We start from the raw sequence: 22656 nt of genomic DNA on the forward strand, positions 1-22656 counted from the left end.
GAGGTTTGTGTCAAAACAACAAACGAAAAACTGTGAAATGTAAGCAAAATCTGTGGCAATGAATTTAGAATCCACAATTAGCGAAAACAAATCTTTGAAAAACATTAACAAAGAATGAACTATATTTGAAGAGCCTGTTAAATTTGTGCGACTGAGTTAATTTTTTTCGTTTTCATCGTTTTTTTCTTCTTCATTTGTAATGGCATATTTTTTATATTTTCTGAAAAGTTACGTTCAGTTTAATAAGGTTTCGTTCATTATTATTGAAACAAATGTAATTCCATACTAAACTGATAAAAACTCAAAACAGCAATTTTAAATCCCTCATTGCTGGGTAATTTAAGCAATCCAGTATGTTATTTTATTATTAAAAGTCACGTGGCAGCGTGTAAGTTTCTGTGGTCCTTATTTTATTTTATTTTATTTTTTTGCGAGTGGTGTGTGTGTGTGTGCATCAAGTGGCATCAAGTTAATATAGCTTTTTATATATACATTGCTGTTCAAAAGTTTTGGATCAGTTAGATTTTTTATTTTTGTAACTGGAGTCTCTTAATGGTTATCAAGGCTGTATTTAAAAACAAAAAAACTGTAATATTGTGAAATATTATTGCAATTTCTAATATTGGTTTCCTGTCTTATTATACTTTATAATATCATTTATTTCTATGACGCAGTGCTGCATTTTTATCAGACATTACTCCAGTCTTTTGTAATCCTTCAGAAATCATAACATTTTCTTTTATGGTAAAATTGCAACTTTTTCATGTCAATTTATGTTTATTTTCACTCTAAACAGTGCACATTGCATTCAGTGCTGTCCAGAGCATTGTTATATTTTTGCTGCAGTTACAATAGTAATTGCACTATATTCACTGTATTTATGTTATCAAGGATCAGATAAAGTTTATTAGATTAAATTAATTTACGGTCTGTGTTTTTACTTACACTGAACATCCAGCTGAATTGTAGCATTGCAGTGGCCATGCTGGTTTTGAGCTTCACAGCCATACCATGCTCCGTGTGTAGGGTTTGTCACAATGTAGGTGTGATTATATCCAGTCTGGAGGAGCTCAAACTGAGACCCGGTCTCTCTGTACCAGGTGTAGTTCACTGCTGGGTTTGCATCACTGCTGCAGATCAGAGTCACTGGATTGCCCTCTATCACTGAGCTGGAGGGAAACGCTGACAACATTGTGTTTTTTGGAGCATCTGAAAAGAAAAAAGGTGCAATGTATAGGTGTATCTAAAAAAATTATAATATCATAGAAAATATCTTTATTTTTGTAATTTAAATAAAAAAGTAAATTTTGTATTCTAGATTCAATGCACACAAACTGAAATATTTCAAGAGTTTTTATTGTTTTATTTCTGATGGTTACGACTTATAGCTTAGGAAAAATAAAAATTCAGTATCTCAAAAAAATAGAATATTCCATTTTGAGCTCGATTAGTTTGATTAATTTGGAGGATAAATACAGGGTACCTTTTGGGCTAGTTCAGAACATGCAACCACAATCATGGGAAAGACTACTGACTTGACAGTTGTACAGAAGATGATCATCAACACCCTCCACAAGGAGGGTAAGCCGCAGGAGGTCATTGCTGAAAGCGCTGGCTGTACAGAGTGCTGTATCAAAATATATTCATAGAAAGTTGACTGGAAGGAAAAGTGTGGTAGGAAAAGGGGCACAAGCAACAGGGATGACCACAGCCTTGTGAAGATTGTCAGGAAAACCAGATTCAAGAACTTGGGAGAGCTTCACAAGGAATGGACTGAAACCGGAGTCAGTGCATCACCACACTCAGACATCTTCAGGAAAAGAGCTACAGCTGTCACATTCCTAGAACCAAGAAACTCCTGAACCAGAAAAAAACATTAGAAGCATTTCACCTGGGGAAAGGAGAAAAAGAACTGGACTGTTGCTCAGTGGTCCAAAGTTTTCTTTTTCAGATGAAAGTAAATTTATCATTTCGTCTGGAGTCTGGAGTCTGGAGGACGACTGGAGAGGCACAGATTCCAAAGTCAGTGATGATTTGGGGAGCTGTGACGTCTGCTGGGGTTGGTCCATTGTGTTTCATCAAGCCCAAAGTTAATCTACCAGGAGATTTTGGAGCACTTTATGTTTCCATCTGCTGACATAAACACAACTCCCAAGTGGTTTGATGACCGTGATATTACTGTGCTTGATTGGCCAGCCAACTCACCTGACCTGAACCTCACAGAGAAACTATGGGGTATTATGAAGAGGAAGAGAAGTAACATCTGACAAACAATACAGAGGAGCTGAAGGCTGCTATCAAAGCAACCTGGGCTTCAATAACACCTCAGCAGTGCCACAGACTGATCACCTCCATGCCACGCCGCGCTGAAGCAGTAATTAGTGCAAAAGGAGAACCAACCAAGTTTTGAGTGCATAATTAAACCTGCTTTGGAGATCTTGAAGATTTCTGTTTTGTAAATCTTTTTTTGATGGAACTTTGAGAAAATATTCAAATTTTTTGAGATACTGAATGTTACATTTTTCTAAGCTGTAAGTTATAGCCATCAGAGTTGAAACAGAAAACTCTTGAAATATTTCAGTTTGTGGGCAATGAAACTAGAATATAAGAAAGTATGCTTTTATGAATTACAAAAAATATATAAAGAACTTTTCCATGATATTCAAATATTTTGAGATGCACCTATATAATGTGTGATTTAACATTTCAAGAGTTGAAAGACTGCATGTTTAAACCTCTCTATTTTAGACTTACACTAGACGTCCAGCAGATCACCATGTACTTTCACTGGATGGCCATCCGATTAAAAACTACTCACACTGGATGTCAAGGTATTTAGTATTATGACTTTTTTTTTTTTATAATAGTAAAGCCATGTCCTCAGTGGCTCTGATGTCGGGAGAAAATAAAGACTCTTATGTTTAATTTATACATTCAGCTGCAAAAAAACCTGCATTGCTTGAGAGATATTGCTTTCTCTACAGCTAAGATTTTTGTTCTCTGCATTAATAAAAATAGAAAAAGGGAAAAAAAGCTCTAGCAATGATTTGTATGCAATACGTCGTGCCTTGTGTTACTAAATAAATAAATAATATTTGACCTTCGATCGTCTCAGTAAAGATGAGCTTTCAGGAGACAGAGACACGGAGCGGCATCATCTTCCTCTTCCGCTTGTCCTTCAAGGCAGCTTGAAGTAAGCTTGTGTTACTGAAGTAACCAATAACATCAATACAAGTTTTTCATGTTAAAGTGTGCTACAGTTTGTTGCGGGTTATTATTGTCATTCAGTAACACAAGCTTACTTCAGGCTGCCTTGAAGGACAAGAGCTCATCTTTACAGACTGAGATGATCGAAGGTCAAATATTATTTACATATTTAGTAATACAAATCACAATCACGAGAGCTTTCCAATATGCGCGCCACTGGGTGGCGTCTGTACTTCCCGGTCAGAGAGCACCTGTCCATCAAAAGCTCACTATCCAATCAGAATAGATCACTGTTAAGCCCAACCCCATGAGAGGTTTGTGTCAAAACAACAAACGAAAAACTGTGAAATGTAAGCAAAATTTGTGGCAATGAATTTAGAATCCACAATTAGCGAAAACAAATCTTTGAAAAACATTAACAAAGAATGAACTATATTTGAAGAGCCTGTTAAATTTGTGCGACTGAGTTAATTTTTTTCGTTTTCATCGTTTTTTTCTTCTTCTTTTGTAATGGCATATTTTTTATATTTTCTGAAAAGTTATGTTCAGTTTTATAAGGTTTCGTTCATTATTACTGAAACAAATGTAATTCCATACTAAACTGATAAAAACTCAAAACAGCAATTTTAAATCCCTCATTGCGGGGTAATTTAAGCAATCCAGTATGTTATTTTATTATTAAAAGTCACGGGGCAGCGTGTAAGTTTCTGTGGTCCTTATTTTATTTTATTTTATTTTTTTGCGAGTGGTGTGTGTGTGTGTGTGTGTGCATCAAGTGGCATCAAGTTAATATAGCTTTTTATATATACATTGCTGTTCAAAAGTTTTGGATCAGTTAGATTTTTTATTTTTGTAACTGGAGTCTCTTAATGGTTATCAAGGCTGTATTTAAAAACAAAAAAACTGTAATATTGTGAAATATTATTGCAATTTCTAATATTGGTTTCCTGTCTTATTATACTTTATAATATCATTTATTTCTGTGACGCAGCGCTGCATTTTTATCAGACATTACTCCAGTCTTTTGTAATCCTTCAGAAATCATAACATTTTCTTTTATGGTAAAATTGCAACTTTTTCATGTCAATTTATGTTTATTTTCACTCTAAACAGTGCACATTGCATTCAGTGCTGTCCAGAGCATTGTTATGTTTTTGCTGCAGTTACAATAGTAATTGCACTATATTCACTGTATTTATGTTATCAAGGATCAGATAATGTTTATTAGATTAAATTAATTTACGGTCTGTGTTTTTACTTACACTGAACATCCAGCTGAATTGTAGCATTGCAGTGGCCATGCTGGTTTTGAGCTTCACAGCCATACCATGCTCCGTGTGTAGGGTTTGTCACAATGTAGGTGTGATTATATCCAGTCTGGAGGAGCTCAAACTGAGACCCTGTCTCTCTGTACCAGGTGTAGTTCACTGCTGGGTTTGCATCACTGCTGCAGATCAGAGTCACTGGATTGCCCTCTATCACTGAGCTGGAGGGAAACGCTGACAACATTGTGTTTTTTGGAGCATCTGAAAAGAAAAAAGGTGCAATGTATAGGTGTATCTAAAAAAATTATAATATCATAGAAAATATCTTTATTTTTGTAATTTAAATAAAAAAGTAAATTTTGTATTCTAGATTCAATGCACACAAACTGAAATATTTCAAGAGTTTTTATTGTTTTAATTCTGATGGTTACGACTTATACCTTAGGAAAAATAAAAATTCAGTATCTCAAAAAAATAGAATATTCCATTTTGAGCTCGATTAGTTTGATTAATTTGGAGGATACATACAGGGTACCTTTTGGGCTAGTTCAGAACATGCAACCACAATCATGGGAAAGACTACTGACTTGACAGTTGTACAGAAGATGATCATCAACACCCTCCACAAGGAGGGTAAGCCACAGGAGGTCATTGCTGAAAGCGCTGGCTGTACAGAGTGCTGTATCAAAATATATTCATAGAAAGTTGACTGGAAGGAAAAGTGTGGTAGGAAAAGGGGCACAAGCAACAGGGATGACCACAGCCTTGTGAAGATTGTCAGGAAAACCAGATTCAAGAACTTGGGAGAGCTTCACAAGGAATGGACTGAAACCGGAGTCGGTGCATAAAGAGTCACTACACTCAGACATCTTCAGGAAAAGAGCTACAGCTGTCACATTCCTAGAACCAAGAAACTCTTGAACCAGAAAAAAACATTAGAAGCATTTCACCTGGGGAAAGGAGAAAAAGAACTGGACTGTTGCTCAGTGGTCCAAAGTTTTCTTTTTCAGATGAAAGTAAATTTATCATTTCGTCTGGAGTCTGGAGGACGACTGGAGAGGCACAGATTCCAAAGTCAGTGATGATTTGGGGAGCTGTGACGTCTGCTGGGGTTGGTCCATTGTGTTTCATCAAGCCCAAAGTTAATCTACCAGGAGATTTTGGAGCACTTTATGTTTCCATCTGCTGACATAAACACAACTCCCAAGTGGTTTGATGGCCGTGATATTACTGTGCTTGATTGGCCAGCCAACTCACCTGACCTGAACCTCACAGAGAAACTATGGGGTATTATGAAGAGGAAGAGAAGTAACATCTGACAAACAATACAGAGGAGCTGAAGGCTGCTATCAAAGCAACCTGGGCTTCAATAACACCTCAGCAGTGCCACAAACTGATCACCTCCATGCCACGCCGCACTGAAGCAGTAATTAGTGCAAAAGGAGAACCAACCAAGTTTTGAGTGCATAATTAAACCTGCTTTGGAGATCTTGAAGATTTCTGTTTTGTAAATCTTTTTTTGATTGAACTTTGAGAAAATATTCAAATTTTTTGAGATACTGAATGTTAAATTTTTCTAAGCTGTAAGTTATAGCCATCAGAATTGAAACAAAAAACTCTTGAAATATTTCAGTTTGTGGGCAGTGAATCTAGAATATAAGAAAGTATGCTTTTATGAATTACAAAAAATATATATATAAAGAACTTTTCCATGATATTCAAATATTTTGAGATGCACCTATATAATGTGTGATTTAACATTTCAAGAGTTGAAAGACTGCATGTTTAAACCTCTCTATTTTAGACTTACACTAGACGTCCAGCAGATCACCATGTACTTTCACTGGATGGCCATCCGATTAAAAACTACTCACACTGGATGTCAAGGTATTTTGTATTATGACTTTTTTTTTTATAATAGTAAAGCCATGTCCTCAGTGGCTCTGGTGTCGGGAGAAAATGAAGACTCTTATGTTCACTTTTACATTCAGCTACAAAACACCTTCATTGCTCACGAGACATTACTATCTCTACAGCTGCTTGATTGTGGAGAAAATTGTAGACAGCGTAGAACTGGCTGAGGGCAGAAATATGCTAATATGTGACAGTCTGTGAGATTGTGGGCGGGGCTTGAGCGATATGATGTCATACTGCTCAGAAAATCTAAATGGTTTGATAACTGAGATTGTTTGTTTTTTAAAATAAAAAAAAGGATATTTATCATTGTAGGGTTGTTGTTTCCTCACACTGCTAAGACACATTTACATACACCATGTAAAAGTGAATTTTGCATCTGAAGTCTCCTTTAATACTCACAATAATGAATGAAACCTTATAAAACTGAACTTAACTTTTTCAGAAAATATAAAAATTATGCCATTACAAAAGAAGAAAAAAACAATAAAAACGAAAAAAAAATTAACTCAGTCGCACAAATTTAACAGGCTCTTCAAATATACTTAATTCTTTGTTAATGTTTTTCAAAGATTTGTTTTCCCTAATTGTGGATTCTAAATTCATTGCCACAGATTTCGCTTACATTTTTTTCATCAGTTTTTCGTTTGTTGTTTTGACACAAACCTCTCATGGGGGCGGGCTTAACAGTGATCTACTCTGATTGGATAGTGAGCTTTTGATGGACAGGTGCTCTCTGACTGGGAAGTACAGACGCCACCCAGTGGTACGCATATTGGAAAGCTCTCGCGGTGATTAAATCTGGTCTCTACCGCAAAAAAAATCTTTTTCACAGTCAAAGTGAAAGACATTTATTTTAAGCTCATACACAGGTTCTACCCTGTAAAGAAGTGTATACAAAGATTTAAATATGACGTTGATCTTACATGCTCTTTTTGTTCGAGTTCTGAAGAAACTGTACACTTATTTTGGTCATGTCACTACACTCAGAAACTTTGGGATGATATTGGTGTGTTTGTCAAGTGTAAGATTTTGCCAGGTTTCTCAGTACACATGAAAAACATTATGTTTGGGTATTATGACTCTGACCCCACAAAGAAAAGAAAAGTTTTGATATTAATAAAAAAAAAAATCCTAAACAAATTTCACATTCACAAATGCAAATTCTCCAACTGTAAACCTGTCTTCTCTGTTTTCCTAAAATAAATGGAAAATTATTTTAATTTAATCTCAGTGTCTAATAAGAAAGATTTAAGGACTGTTAGATTTGCTCTGCCTTTGATCTCCTTGTTTAATTTCGTTTAGATTTTGGCCCTCTTTTTATTCTTTTTTTTTTTTTTTTTTTGTGGAGGTGGATATTATGTGATGTATGTTTATACCATGTATGTTTTTGTTCTCTGCATTAATAAAAATAGAAAAAGGGAAAAAAAGCTCTAGCAATGATTTGTATGCAATACGTCGTGCCTTGTGTTACTAAATAAATAAATAATATTTGACCTTCGATCGTCTCAGTAAAGATGAGCTTTCAGGAGACAGAGACACGGAGCGGCATCATCTTCCTCTTCCGCTTGTCCTTCAAGGCAGCTTGAAGTAAGCTTGTGTTACTGAAGTAACCAATAACATCAATACAAGTTTTTCATGTTACAGTGTGCTACAGTTTGTTGCGGGTTATTATTGTCATTCAGTAACACAAGCTTACTCCAGGCTGCCTTGAAGGACAAGAGCTCATCTTTACAGACTGAGATGATCAAAAGTCAAATATTATTTACATATTTAGTAATACAAATCACAATCACAAGAGCTTTCCAATATGTGCGCCACTGGGTGGCGTCTGTACTTCCCGGTCAGAGAGCACCTGTCCATCAAAAGCTCACTATCCAATCAGAGTAGATCACTGTTAAGCCCGCCCCCATGAGAGGTTTGTGTCAAAACAACAAACGAAAAACTGTGGCAATGAATTTAGAATCCACGATTAGGGAAAACAAATCTTTGAAAAACATTAACAAAGAATGAACTATATTTGAAGAGCCTGTTAAATTTGTGCGACTGAGTTAATTTTTTTCGTTTTCATAATTTTTTTTTCTTCTTTTGTAATGGCATATTTTTTATATTTTCTGAAAAAGTTACGTTCAGTTTTATAAGGTTTCGTTCATTATTATTGAAACAAATGTAATTCCATACTAAACTGATAAAAACTCAAAACAGCGATTTTAAATCCCTCATTGCGGGGTAATTTAAGCAATCCAGTAATAACTTTAAAATGTAAAGTAATAACTTTAAAATGTTTCTCTATAACAAAATCATTAACAAAAGGGGAACCAAATCTCTCTCGGTCTTCTCAGATGAATTTTCTGTAAATGAAGATGTTTGTCACAGTGCTACACCCATTTCACAGCTTTTCTTTTTTCATGGTAAAGTTGCAACTTTTTCATGTCAATTTACGTTTTTTTCGCTCTAAACAGTGCACATTGCATTCAGTGCTGTCCAGAGCATTGTTATGTTTTTGCTGCAGTTAACAGTAGTAATTGCACTATATTCACTGTATTTATGTTATCAAGGATCAGATAAAGTTTATTAGATTAAATTAATTTGCGGTCTGTGTTTTTACTCACACTGAACATCCAGCTGAATTGTAGCATTGCAGTGGCCATGCTGGTTTTGAGCTTTACAGCCATACCATGCTCCGTGTGTAGGGTTTGTCACAATGTAGGTGTTATTATATCCAGTCTGGAGGAGCTCAAACTGAGACCCTGTCTCTCTGTACCAGGTGTAGTTCACTGCTGGGTTTGCATCACTGCTGCAGATCAGAGTCACTGGATTGCCCTCTATCACTGAGCTGGAGGGAAACGCTGACAATGATGTGTTTTTTGGGCCATCTGAAAAAAAAGTGCAATGTAGAATGTGTGATTTAACACTTCAAGAGTTGAAAGGCTGCAGGTTTAAACCTCTCTATTTTAGACTCAGACTGGACGTCCACCATGCACTTCCACTGGACTCAGCTGATAACAAATTACTTGCACTGGACATCCACATGAGTAGCAAGTACTGATACTGGAAGACCAGTAGATTAAAAAGTACTTGCACTGGATGTCATGGTATTTAGTATAATGCCATTATTATATATATATATATTTTTTAATAATAGTAAAGCCATGTCCTCAGTGGCTCTGATGTCGGGAGAAAATAAAGACTCTTATGTTTAATTTATACATTCAGCTGCAAAAAAACCTGCGTTGCTTGAGAGATATTGCTTTCTCTACAGCTGCTCGAGTGTGGAGAAAATGATGGACAGCATAGAGCTGGATGAGGACGGATATATGAATATGGGAGAGTCTATCAGCCGTTGTGGCGGGGATTGAGCATTATGATGTCATACTGCTCAGAAAATCAAAATAATTAAGACTGTTTGTTATTGGGGATTTAAAAAACTTTTTTGTATAAATTTTTATAATTGTAGGGTGGTTGTTTCCTCACACTGCTAAGACACATTTATATGCAATGAATTTTGCATCTGATGTCTCCTTTAATACTCACACTGGACGTCCAGCAGCACTGATGAGTTCTGTGTGCCGTGTTTGTTCTCAGCTGTACAGTAGTATCGTCCGCTGTGTGTCGGGTCGGTGTTGTTGATGGTCAGGTTTGGTCCGGTCTGAACTGGATTCAGAGGTCTCTCAGTGTCTCTGTACCAGGTGTAGTTCACTGCTGGGTTTGCATCACTGCTGCAGATCAGAGTCACTGGATTGCCCTCTATCACTGAGCTGGAGGGAAACACTGACAACGATGTGTTTTTTGGAGCATCTGAAAAAAAAAAGGTGCAATGTACAGGTGCATCTGAAAAAAATTATAATATCATGGAAAATATCTTTATTTTTGTAATTTAAATAAAAAAGCTGTAAAAAAAATCTTAGCTGTAGAGAAAGTAATATCTCTCAAGCAATGCAGGTTTTTTTGCAGGTGAATGTATAAATTAAACATAAGAGTCTTTATTTTCTCCCGACATCAGAGACACTGAGGACATGGCTTTAATTTAGTGAATTTTTGAGTTAATTTTTTTCGTTTTCATAGTTTTTTTTTCTTCATTTGTAATGGCATATTTTTTATATTTTCTGTAAATGTAACGTTCAGTTTTATAAGGTTTCGTTCATTATTATTGAAACAAATGTAATTCCATACTAAACTGATAAAAACTCAAAACAGCGATTTTAAATCCCTCATTGCGGGGTAATTTAAGCAATCCAGTATGTTATTTTATTATTAAAAGTCACGGGGCAGTGTGTAAGTTTCTGTGGTCCTTATTTTTTTTTTTTATTTTTTTTTTGCGAGTGGTGTGTGTGTGTGTGTGTGTGCATCAAGTGGCATCAAGTTAATATAGCTTTTTATATATACATTGCTGTTCAAAAGTTTTGGATCAGTTAGATTTTTTATTTTTGTAACTGGAGTCTCTTAATGGTTATCAAGGCTGTATTTAAAAACAAAAAAAACTGTAATATTGTGAAATATTATTGCAATTTCTAATATTGGTTTCCTGTCTTATTATACTTTATAATATCATTTATTTCTGTGACGCAGCGCTGCATTTTTATCAGACATTACTCCAGTCCTTTGTAATCCTTCAGAAATCATAACATTTTCTTTTATGGTAAAATTGCAAATTTTTCATGTCAATTTATGTTTATTTTCACTCTAAACAGTGCACATTGCATTCAGTTGTGTCCAGAGCATTGTTATGTTTTTGCTGCAGTTACAATAGTAATTGCACTATATTCACTGTATTTATGTTATCAAGGATTAGATACAGTTTATCAGATTAAATTAATTTGCGGTCTGTGTTTTTACTTACACTGAACATCCAGCTGAATTGTAGCATTGCAGTGGCCATGCTGGTTTTGAGCTTTACAGCCATACCATGCTCCGTGTGTAGGGTTTGTCACAATGTAGGTGTGATTATATCCAGTCTGGAGGAGCTCAAACTGAGACCCTGTCTCTCTGTACCAGGTGTAGTTCACTGCTGGGTTTGCATCACTGCTGCAGATCAGAGTCACTGGATTGCCCTCTATCACTGAGCTGGAGGGAAACGCTGACAACATTGTGTTTTTTGGAGCATCTGAAAAGAAAAAAGGTGCAATGTATAGGTGTATCTAAAAAAATTATAATATCATAGAAAATATCTTTATTTTTGTAATTTAAATAAAAAACTAAATTTTGTATTCTAGATTCAATGCACACAAACTGAAATATTTCAAGAGTTTTTATTGTTTTAATTCTGATGGTTACGACTTATAGCTTAGGAAAAATAAAAATTCAGTATCTCAAAAAAATAGAATATTCCATTTTGAGCTCGATTAGTTTGATTAATTTGGAGGATACATACAGGGTACCTTTTGGGCTAGTTCAGGACATGCAACCACAATCATGGGAAAGACTACTGACTTGACAGTTGTACAGAAGATGATCATCAACACCCTCCACAAGGAGGGTAAGCCACAGGAGGTCATTGCTGAAAGCGCTGGCTGTACAGAGTGCTGTATCAAAATATATTCATAGAAAGTTGACTGGAAGGAAAAGTGTGGTAGGAAAAGGGGCACAAGCAACAGGGATGACAGCAGCCTTGTGAAGATTGTCAGGAAAACCAGATTCAATAACTTGGGAGAGCTTCACAAGGAATGGACTGAAACCGGAGTCGGTGCATAAAGAGTCACCACACTCAGACATCTTCAGGAAAAGAGCTACAGCTGTCACATTCCTAGAACCAAGAAACTCCTGAACCAGAAAAAAACATTAGAAGCATTTCACCTGGGGAAAGGAGAAAAAGAACTGGACTGTTGCTCAGTGGTCCAAAGTTTTCTTTTTGAGATGAAAGTAAATTTAGCATTTCGTCTGGAGTCTGAAGGACGACTGGAGAGGCACAGATTCCAAAGTCAGTGATGATTTGGGGAGCTGTGACGTCTGCTGGGGTTGGTCCATTGTGTTTCATCAAGCCCAAAGTTAATCTACCAGGAGATTTTGGAGCACTTTATGTTTCCATCTGCTGACATAAACACAACTCCCAAGTGGTTTGATGACCGTGATATTACTGTGCTTGATTGGCCAGCCAACTCACCTGACCTGAACCTCACAGAGAAACTATGGGGTATTATGAAGAGGAAGAGAAGTAACATTTGACAAACAATACAGAGGAGCTGAAGGCTGCTATCAAAGCAACCTGGGCTTCAATAACACCTCAGCAGTGCCACAAACTGATCACCTCCATGCCACGCCGCACTGAAGCAGTAATTAGTGCAAAAGGAGAACCAACCAAGTTTTGAGTGCATAATTAAACCTGCTTTGGAGATCTTGAAGATTTCTGTTTTGTAAATCTTTTTTTGATTGAACTTTGAGAAAATATTCAAATTTTTTGAGATACTAAATGTTAAATTTTTCTAAGCTGTAAGTTATAGCCATCAGAATTGAAACAAAAAACTCTTGAAATATTTCAGTTTGTGGGCAGTGAATCTAGAATATAAGAAAGTATGCTTTTATGAATTACAAAAAATATATATATAAAGAACTTTTCCATGATATTCAAATATTTTGAGATGCACCTATATAATGTGTGATTTAACATTTCAAGAGTTGAAAGACTGCATGTTTAAACCTCTCTATTTTAGACTTACACTAGACGTCCAGCAGATCACCATGTACTTTCACTGGATGGCCATCCGATTAAAAACTACTCACACTGGATGTCAAGGTATTTTGTATTATGACTTTTTTTTTTATAATAGTAAAGCCATGTCCTCAGTGGCTCTGGTGTCGGGAGAAAATGAAGACTCTTATGTTCACTTTTACATTCAGCTACAAAACACCTTCATTGCTCACGAGACATTACTATCTCTACAGCTGCTTGATTGTGGAGAAAATTGTAGACAGCGTAGAACTGGCTGAGGGCAGAAATATGCTAATATGTGACAGTCTGTGAGATTGTGGGCGGGGCTTGAGCGATATGATGTCATACTGCTCAGAAAATCTAAATGGTTTGATAACTGAGATTGTTTGTTTTTTAAAATAAAAAAAAGGATATTTATCATTGTAGGGTTGTTGTTTCCTCACACTGCTAAGACACATTTACATACACCATGTAAAAGTGAATTTTGCATCTGAAGTCTCCTTTAATACTCACAATAATGAATGAAACCTTATAAAACTGAACTTAACTTTTTCAGAAAATATAAAAATTATGCCATTACAAAAGAAGAAAAAAACAATAAAAACGAAAAAAAAATTAACTCAGTCGCACAAATTTAACAGGCTCTTCAAATATACTTAATTCTTTGTTAATGTTTTTCAAAGATTTGTTTTCCCTAATCGTGGATTCTAAATTCATTGCCACAGATTTCGCTTACATTTCGCAGTTTTTCGTTTGTTGTTTTGACACAAACCTCTCATGGGGGCGGGCTTAACAGTGATCTACTCTGATTGGATAGTGAGCTTTTGATGGACAGGTGCTCTCTGACCGGGAAGTACAGACGCCACCCAGTGGTACGCATATTGGAAAGCTCTCGCGGTGATTAAATCTGGTCTCTACCGCAAAAAAAATCTTTTTCACAGTCAAAGTGAAAGACATTTATTTTAAGCTCATACACAGGTTCTACCCTGTAAAGAAGTGTATACAAAGATTTAAATATGACGTTGATCTTACATGCTCTTTTTGTTCGAGTTCTGAAGAAACTGTACACTTATTTTGGTCATGTCACTACACTCAGAAACTTTGGGATGATATTGGTGTGTTTGTCAAGTGTAAGATTTTGCCAGGTTTCTCAGTACACATGAAAAACATTATGTTTGGGTATTATGACTCTGACCCCACAAAGAAAAGAAAAGTTTTGATATTAATTAAAAAAAAAAATCCTAAACAAATTTCACATTCACAAATGCAAATTCTCCAACTGTAAACCTGTCTTCTCTGTTTTCCTAAAATAAATGGAAAATTATTTTAATTTAATCTCAGTGTCTAATAAGAAAGATTTAAGGACTGTTAGATTTGCTCTGCCTTTGATCTCCTTGTTTAATTTCGTTTAGATTTTGGCCCTCTTTTTATTCTTTTTTTTTTTTTTTTTTTTGTGGTGGTGGATATTATGTGATGTATGTTTATACCATGTATGTTTTTGTTCTCTGCATTAATAAAAATAGAAAAAGGGAAAAAAAAGCTCTAGCAATGATTTGTATGCAATACGTCGTGCCTTGTGTTACTAAATAAATAAATAAAACTTGACCTTCGATCGTCTCAGTAAAGATGAGCTTTCAGGAGACAGAGACACGGAGCGGCATCATCTTCCTCTTCCGCTTGTCCTTCAAGGCAGCTTGAAGTAAGCTTGTGTTACTGAAGTAACCAATAACATCAATACAAGTTTTTCATGTTACAGTGTGCTACAGTTTGTTGCGGGTTATTATTGTCATTCAGTAACACAAGCTTACTTCAGGCTGCCTTGAAGGACAAGAGCTCATCTTTACAGACTGAGATGATCAAAAGTCAAATATTATTTACATATTTAGTAATACAAATCACAATCACAAGAGCTTTCCAATATGTGCGCCACTGGGTGGCGTCTGTACTTCCCGGTCAGAGAGCACCTGTCCATCAAAAGCTCACTATCCAATCAGAGTAGATCACTGTTAAGCCCGCCCCCATGAGAGGTTTGTGTCAAAACAACAAACGAAAAACTGTGGCAATGAATTTAGAATCCACGATTAGGGAAAACAAATCTTTGAAAAACATTAACAAAGAATGAACTATATTTGAAGAGCCTGTTAAATTTGTGCGACTGAGTTAATTTTTTTCGTTTTCATAATTTTTTTTTCTTCTTTTGTAATGGCATATTTTTTATATTTTCTGAAAAAGTTACGTTCAGTTTTATAAAGTTTCGTTCATTATTATTGAAACAAATGTAATTCCATACTAAACTGATAAAAACTCAAAACAGCGATTTTAAATCCCTCATTGCGGGGTAATTTAAGCAATCCAGTAATAACTTTAAAATGTAAAGTAATAACTTTAAAATGTTTCTCTATAACAAAATCATTAACAAAAGGGGAACCAAATCTCTCTCGGTCTTCTCAGATGAATTTTCTGTAAATGAAGATGTTTGTCACAGTGCTACACCCATTTCACAGCTTTTCTTTTTTCATGGTAAAGTTGCAACTTTTTCATGTCAATTTACGTTTTTTTCGCTCTAAACAGTGCACATTGCATTCAGTGCTGTCCAGAGCATTGTTATGTTTTTGCTGCAGTTAACAGTAGTAATTGCACTATATTCACTGTATTTATGTTATCAAGGATCAGATAAAGTTTATTAGATTAAATTAATTTGCGGTCTGTGTTTTTACTCACACTGAACATCCAGCTGAATTGTAGCATTGCAGAGGCCATGCTGGTTTTGAGCTTTACAGCCATACCATGCTCCGTGTGTAGGGTTTGTCACAATGTAGGTGTGATTATATCCAGTCTGGAGGAGCTCAAACTGAGACCCTGTCTCTCTGTACCAGGTGTAGTTCACTGCTGGGTTTGCATCACTGCTGCAGATCAGAGTCACTGGATTGCCCTCTATCACTGAGCTTGAGGGAAACGCTGACAATGATGTGTTTTTTGGGCCATCTGAAAAAAAAGTGCAATGTAGAATGTGTGATTTAACACTTCAAGAGTTGAAAGGCTGCAGGTTTAAACCTCTCTATTTTAGACTCAGACTGGACGTCCACCATGCACTTCCACTGGACTCAGCTGATAACAAATTACTTGCACTGGACATCCACATGAGTAGCAAGTACTGATACTGGAAGACCAGTAGATTAAAAAGTACTTGCACTGGATGTCATGGTATTTAGTATAATGCCATTATTATATATATATATTTTTTTTAATAATAGTAAAGCCATGTCCTCAGTGGCTCTGATGTCGGGAGAAAATAAAGACTCTTATGTTTAATTTATACATTCAGCTGCAAAAAAACCTGCGTTGCTTGAGATATTGCTTTCTCTACAGCTGCTCGAGTGTGGAGAAAATGATGGACAGCATAGAGCTGGATGAGGACGGATATATGAATATGGGAGAGTCTATCAGCCGTTGTGGCGGGGATTGAGCATTATGATGTCATACTGCTCAGAAAATCAAAATAATTAAGACTGTTTGTTATTGGGGATTTAAAAAACTTTTTTGTATAAATTTTTATAATTGTAGGGTGGTTGTTTCCTCACACTGCTAAGACACATTTATATGCAATGAATTTTGCATCTGATGTCTCCTTTAATACTCACACTGGACGTCCAGCAGCACTGATGAGTTCTGTGTGCCGTGTTTGTTCTCAGCTGTACAGTAGTATCGTCCGCTGTGTGTCGGGTTGGTGTTGTTGATGGTCAGGTTTGGTCCGGTCTGAACTGGATTCAGAGGTCTCTCAGTGTCTCTGTACCAGGTGTAGTTCACTGCTGGGTTTGCATCACTGCTGCAGATCAGAGTCACTGGATTGCCCTCTATCACTGAGCTGGAGGGAAACACTGACAACGATGTGTTTTTTGGAGCATCTGAAAAAAAAAAGGTGCAATGTACAGGTGCATCTGAAAAAAATTATAATATCATGGAAAATATCTTTATTTTTGTAATTTAAATAAAAAAGCTGTAAAAAAAAATCTTAGCTGTAGAGAAAGTAATATCTCTCAAGCAATGCAGGTTTTTTTGCAGGTGAATGTATAAATTAAACATAAGAGTCTTTATTTTCTCCCGACATCAGAGACACTGAGGACATGGCTTTAATTTAGTGAATTTTTGAGTTAATTTTTTTTGTTTTCATAGTTTTTTTTTCTTCATTTGTAATGGCATATTTTTTATATTTTCTGTAAATGTAACGTTCAGTTTTATAAGGTTTCGTTCATTATTATTGAAACAAATGTAATTCCATACTAAACTGATAAAAACTCAAAACAGCGATTTTAAATCCCTCATTGCGGGGTAATTTAAGCAATCCAGTATGTTATTTTATTATTAAAAGTCACGGGGCAGTGTGTAAGTTTCTGTGGTCCTTATTTTATTTTTTTATTTTTTTTTTGCGAGTGGTGTGTGTGTGTGTGTGTGTGTGTGCATCAAGTGGCGTCAAGTTAATATAGCTTTTTATATATACATTGCTGTTCAAAAGTTTTGGATCAGTTAGATTTTTTATTTTTGTAACTGGAGTCTCTTAATGGTTATCAAGGCTGTATTTAAAAACAAAAAAACTGTAATATTGTGAAATATTATTGCAATTTCTAATATTGGTTTCCTGTCTTATTATACTTTATAATATCATTTATTTCTGTGACGCAGCGCTGCATTTTTATCAGACATTACTCCAGTCTTTTGTAATCCTTCAGAAATCATAACATTTTCTTTTATGGTAAAATTGCAAATTTTTCATGTCAATTTATGTTTATTTTCACTCTAAACAGTGCACATTGCATTCAGTTGTGTCCAGAGCATTGTTATGTTTTTGCTGCAGTTACAATAGTAATTGCACTATATTCACTGTATTTATGTTATCAAGGATTAGATACAGTTTATCAGATTAAATTAATTTGCAGTCTGTGTTTTTACTTACACTGAACATCCAGCTGAATTGTAGCATTGCAGTGGCCATGCTGGTTTTGAGCTTTACAGCCATACCATGCTCCGTGTGTAGGGTTTGTCACAATGTAGGTGTGATTATATCCAGTCTGGAGGAGCTCAAACTGAGACCCGGTCTCTCTGTACCAGGTGTAGTTCACTGCTGGGTTTGCATCACTGCTGCAGATCAGAGTCACTGGATTGCCCTCTATCACTGAGCTGGAGGGAAACGCTGACAACATTGTATTTTTTGGAGCATCTGAAAAGAAAAAAGGTGCAATGTATAGGTGTATCAAAAAAAATTATAATATCATAGAAAATATCTTTATTTTTGAAATTTAAATAAAAAAGTAAATTTTGAATTCTAGATTCAATGCACACAAACTGAAATATTTCAAGAGTTTTTATTGTTTTAATTCTGATGGTTACGACTTATAGCTTAGGAAAAATAAAAATTCAGTATCTCTAAAAAATAGAATATTCCATTTTGAGCTCGATTAGTTTGATTAATTTGGAGGATAAATACAGGGTACCTTTTGGGCTAGTTCAGGACATGCAACCACAATCATGGGAAAGACTACTGACTTGACAGTTGTACAGAAGATGATCATCAACACCCTCCACAAGGAGGGTAAAGCCACAGGAGGTCATTGCTGAAAGCGCTGGCTGTACAGAGTGCTGTATCAAAATATATTCATAGAAAGTTGACTGGAAGGAAAAGTGTGGTAGGAAAAGGGGCACAAGCAACAGGGATGACAGCAGCCTTGTGAAGATTGTCAGGAAAACCAGATTCAAGAACTTGGCAGAGCTTCACAAGGAGTGGACTGAAGCCGGAGTCAGTGCATCACCACACTCAGACATCTTCAGGAAAAGGGCTACAGCTGTCACATTCCTAGAACCAAGAAACTCCTGAACCAGAAAAAAACATTAGAAGCATTTCACCTGGGGAAAGGAGAAAAAGAACTGGACTGTTGCTCAGTGGTTCAAAGTTTTCTTTTTCAGATGAAAGTAAATTTATCATTTCGTCTGGAGTCTGGAGGACGACTGGAGAGGCACAGATTCCAAAGTCAGTGATGATTTGGGGAGCTGTGACGTCTGCTGGGGTTGGTCCATTGTGTTTCATCAAGCCCAAAGTTAATCTACCAGGAGATTTTGGAGCACTTTATGTTTCCATCTGCTGACATAAACACAACTCCCAAGTGGTTTGATGACCGTGATATTACTGTGCTTGATTGGCCAGCCAACTCACCTGACCTGAACCTCACAGAGAAACTATGGGGTATTATGAAGAGGAAGATGAGTAACATCTGACAAACAATACAGAGGAGCTGAAGGCTGCTATCAAAGCAACCTGGGCTTCAATAACACCTCAGCAGTGCCACAGACTGATCACCTCCATGCCACGCCGCACTGAAGCAGTAATCAGTGCAAAAGGAGAACCAACCAAGTTTTGAGTGCATAATTAAACCTGCTTTGGAGATCTTGAAGATTTCTGTTTTGTAAATCTTTTTTTGATTGAACTTTGAGAAAATATTCAAATTTTTTGAGATACTGAATGTTACATTTTTCTAAGCTGTAAGTTATAGCCATCAGAATTGAAACAAAAAACTCTTGAAATATTTCAGTTTGTGGGCAGTGAATCTAGAATATAAGAAAGTATGCTTTTATGAATTACAAAAAATATATAAAGAACTTTTCCATGATATTTAAATATTTTGAGATGCACCTATATAATGTGTGATTTAACATTTCAAGAGTTGAAAGACTGCATGTTTAAACCTCTCTATTTTAGACTTACACTAGACGTCCAGCAGATCACCATGTACTTTCACTGGATGGCCATCCGATTAAAAACTACTCACACTGGATGTCAAGGTATTTAGTATTATGACTTTTTTTTTTTTTATAATAGTAAAGCCATGTCCTCAGTGGCTCTGATGTCGGGAGAAAATAAAGACTCTTATGTTTAATTTATACATTAAGCTGCAAAAAAACCTGCATTGCTTGAGAGATATTGCTTTCTCTACAGCTAAGATTTTTGTTCTCTGCATTAATAAAAATAGAAAAAGGGAAAAAAAAGCTCTAGCAATGATTTGTATGCAATACGTCGTGCCTTGTGTTACTAAATAAATAAATAATATTTGACCTTCGATCGTCTCAGTAAAGATGAGCTTTCAGGAGACAGAGACACGGAGCGGCATCATCTTCCTCTTCCGCTTGTCCTTCAAGGCAGCTTGAAGTAAGCTTGTGTTACTGAAGTAACCAATAACATCAATACAAGTTTTTCAAGTTACAGTGTGCTACAGTTTGTTGCGGGTTATTATTGTCATTCAGTAACACAAGCTTACTTCAGGCTGCCTTGAAGGACAAGAGCTCATCTTTACAGACTGAGATGATCGAAGGTCAAATATTATTTACATATTTAGTAATACAAATCACAATCACGAGAGCTTTCCAATATGCGCGCCACTGGGTGGCGTCTGTACTTCCCGGTCAGAGAGCACCTGTCCATCAAAAGCTCACTATCCAATCAGAGTAGATCACTGTTAAGCCCGCCCCCATGAGAGGTTTGTGTCAAAACAACAAACGAAAAACTGTGGCAATGAATTTAGAATCCACGATTAGGGAAAACAAATCTTTGAAAAACATTAACAAAGAATGAACTATATTTGAAGAGCCTGTTAAATTTGTGCGACTGAGTTAATTTTTTTCGTTTTCATAGTTTTTTTTCTTCTTTTGTAATGGCATATTTTTTATATTTTCTGAAAAAGTTACGTTCAGTTTTATAAGGTTTCGTTCATTATTATTGAAACAAATGTAATTCCATACTAAACTGATAAAAACTCAAAACAGCGATTTTAAATCCCTCATTGCTGGGTAATTTAAGCAATCCAGTATGTTATTTTATTAATAAAAGTCACAGGGCAGCGTGTAAGTTTCTGTGGTCCTTATTTTATTTTATTTTATTTTTTTGCTGTGTTTGAGTGGTGTGTGTGTGTGCATCAAGTGGCATCAAGTTAATATAGCTTTTTATATATACATTGCTGTTCAAAAGTTTTGGATCAGTTAGATTTTTTATTTTTGTAACTGGAGTCTCTTAATGGTTATCAAGGCTGTATTTAAAAACAAAAAAACTGTAATATTGTGAAATATTATTGCAATTTCTAATATTGGTTTCCTGTCTTATTATACTTTATAATATCATTTATTTCTGTGACGCAGCGCTGCATTTTTATCAGACATTACTCCAGTCTTTTGTAATCCTTCAGAAATCATAACATTTTCTTTTATGGTAAAATTGCAACTTTTTCATGTCAATTTATGTTTATTTTCACTCTAAACAGTGCACATTGCATTCAGTGCTGTCCAGAGCATTGTTATGTTTTTGCTGCAGTTAACAGTAGTAATTGCACTATATTCACTGTATTTATGTTATCAAGGATCAGATAAAGTTTATTAGATTAAATTAATTTGCGGTCTGTGTTTTTACTTACACTGAACATCCAGCTGAATTGTAGCATTGCAGAGGCCATGCTGGTTTTGAGCTTTACAGCCATACCATGCTCCGTGTGTAGGGTTTGTCACAATGTAGGTGTGATTATATCCAGTCTGGAGGAGCTCAAACTGAGACCCGGTCTCTCTGTACCAGGTGTAGTTCACTGCTGGGTTTGCATCACTGCTGCAGATCAGAGTCACTGGATTGCCCTCTATCACTGAGCTGGAGGGAAACGCTGACAACATTGTGTTTTTTGGAGCATCTGAAAAGAAAAAAGGTGCAATGTATAGGTGTATCTAAAAATATTATAATATCATAGAAAATATCTTTATTTTTGAAATTTAAATAAAAAAGTAAATTTTGAATTCTAGATTCAATGCACACAAACTGAAATATTTCAAGAGTTTTTATTGTTTTAATTCTGATGGTTACGACTTATACCTTAGGAAAAATAAAAATTCAGTATCTCAAAAAAATAGAATATTCCATTTTGAGCTCGATTAGTTTGATTAATTTGGAGGATAAATACAGGGTACCTTTTGGGCTAGTTCAGAACATGCAACCACAATCATGGGAAAGACTACTGACTTGACAGTTGTACAGAAGATGATCATCAACACCCTCCACAAGGAGGGTAAAGCCACAGGAGGTCATTGCTGAAAGCGCTGGCTGTACAGAGTGCTGTATCAAAATATATTCATAGAAAGTTGACTGGAAGGAAAAGTGTGGTAGGAAAAGGGGCACAAGCAACAGGGATGACCACAGCCTTGTGAAGATTGTCAGGAAAACCAGATTCAAGAACTTGGCAGAGCTTCACAAGGAGTGGACTGAAGCCGGAGTCAGTGCATCACCACACTCAGACATCTTCAGGAAAAGAGCTACAGCTGTCACATTCCTAGAACCAAGAAACTCCTGAACCAGAAAAAAACATTAGAAGCATTTCACCTGGGGAAAGGAGAAAAAGAACTGGACTGTTGCTCAGTGGTCCAAAGTTTTCTTTTTCAGATGAAAGTAAATTTATCATTTCGTCTGGAGTCTGGAGGACGGCTGGAGAGGCACAGATTCCGAAGTCAGTGATGATTTGGGGAGCTGTGACGTCTGCTGGGGTTGGTCCATTGTGTTTCATCAAGCCCAAAGTTAATCTACCAGGAGATTTTGGAGCACTTTATGTT

General features: G+C 36.0%; 1 protein-coding gene and 1 long non-coding RNA gene across 5 annotated transcripts in view; one reads left to right on the plus strand and one right to left on the minus strand.

Annotated features, from left to right (window-relative positions):
- The window catches only part of LOC127979167 (hemicentin-2), a 106744-nt gene that overhangs the window by 40133 nt on the left and 43955 nt on the right, over positions 1–22656 (minus strand). Inside the window, exons 10-15 of the mRNA XM_052584388.1 lie at positions 21483–21746; positions 16674–16937; positions 9921–10184; positions 8999–9262; positions 4470–4733; positions 946–1209 (exon numbers count right to left, since the gene is read on the minus strand). Of these exons, the coding sequence (XP_052440348.1) occupies positions 946–1209; positions 4470–4733; positions 8999–9262; positions 9921–10184; positions 16674–16937; positions 21483–21746 (1584 nt within the window). The remainder of the gene's footprint in view (positions 1–945; positions 1210–4469; positions 4734–8998; positions 9263–9920; positions 10185–16673; positions 16938–21482; positions 21747–22656) is intronic.
- The window catches only part of LOC127979221 (uncharacterized), an 84773-nt gene that overhangs the window by 38752 nt on the left and 23365 nt on the right, over positions 1–22656 (plus strand). The gene's annotated exons all lie outside the window — the stretch shown is intronic.

This window comes from Carassius gibelio, chromosome A4, assembly GCF_023724105.1.
Source record: "Carassius gibelio isolate Cgi1373 ecotype wild population from Czech Republic chromosome A4, carGib1.2-hapl.c, whole genome shotgun sequence".
Lineage (NCBI taxonomy): Eukaryota > Metazoa > Chordata > Actinopteri > Cypriniformes > Cyprinidae > Carassius > Carassius gibelio.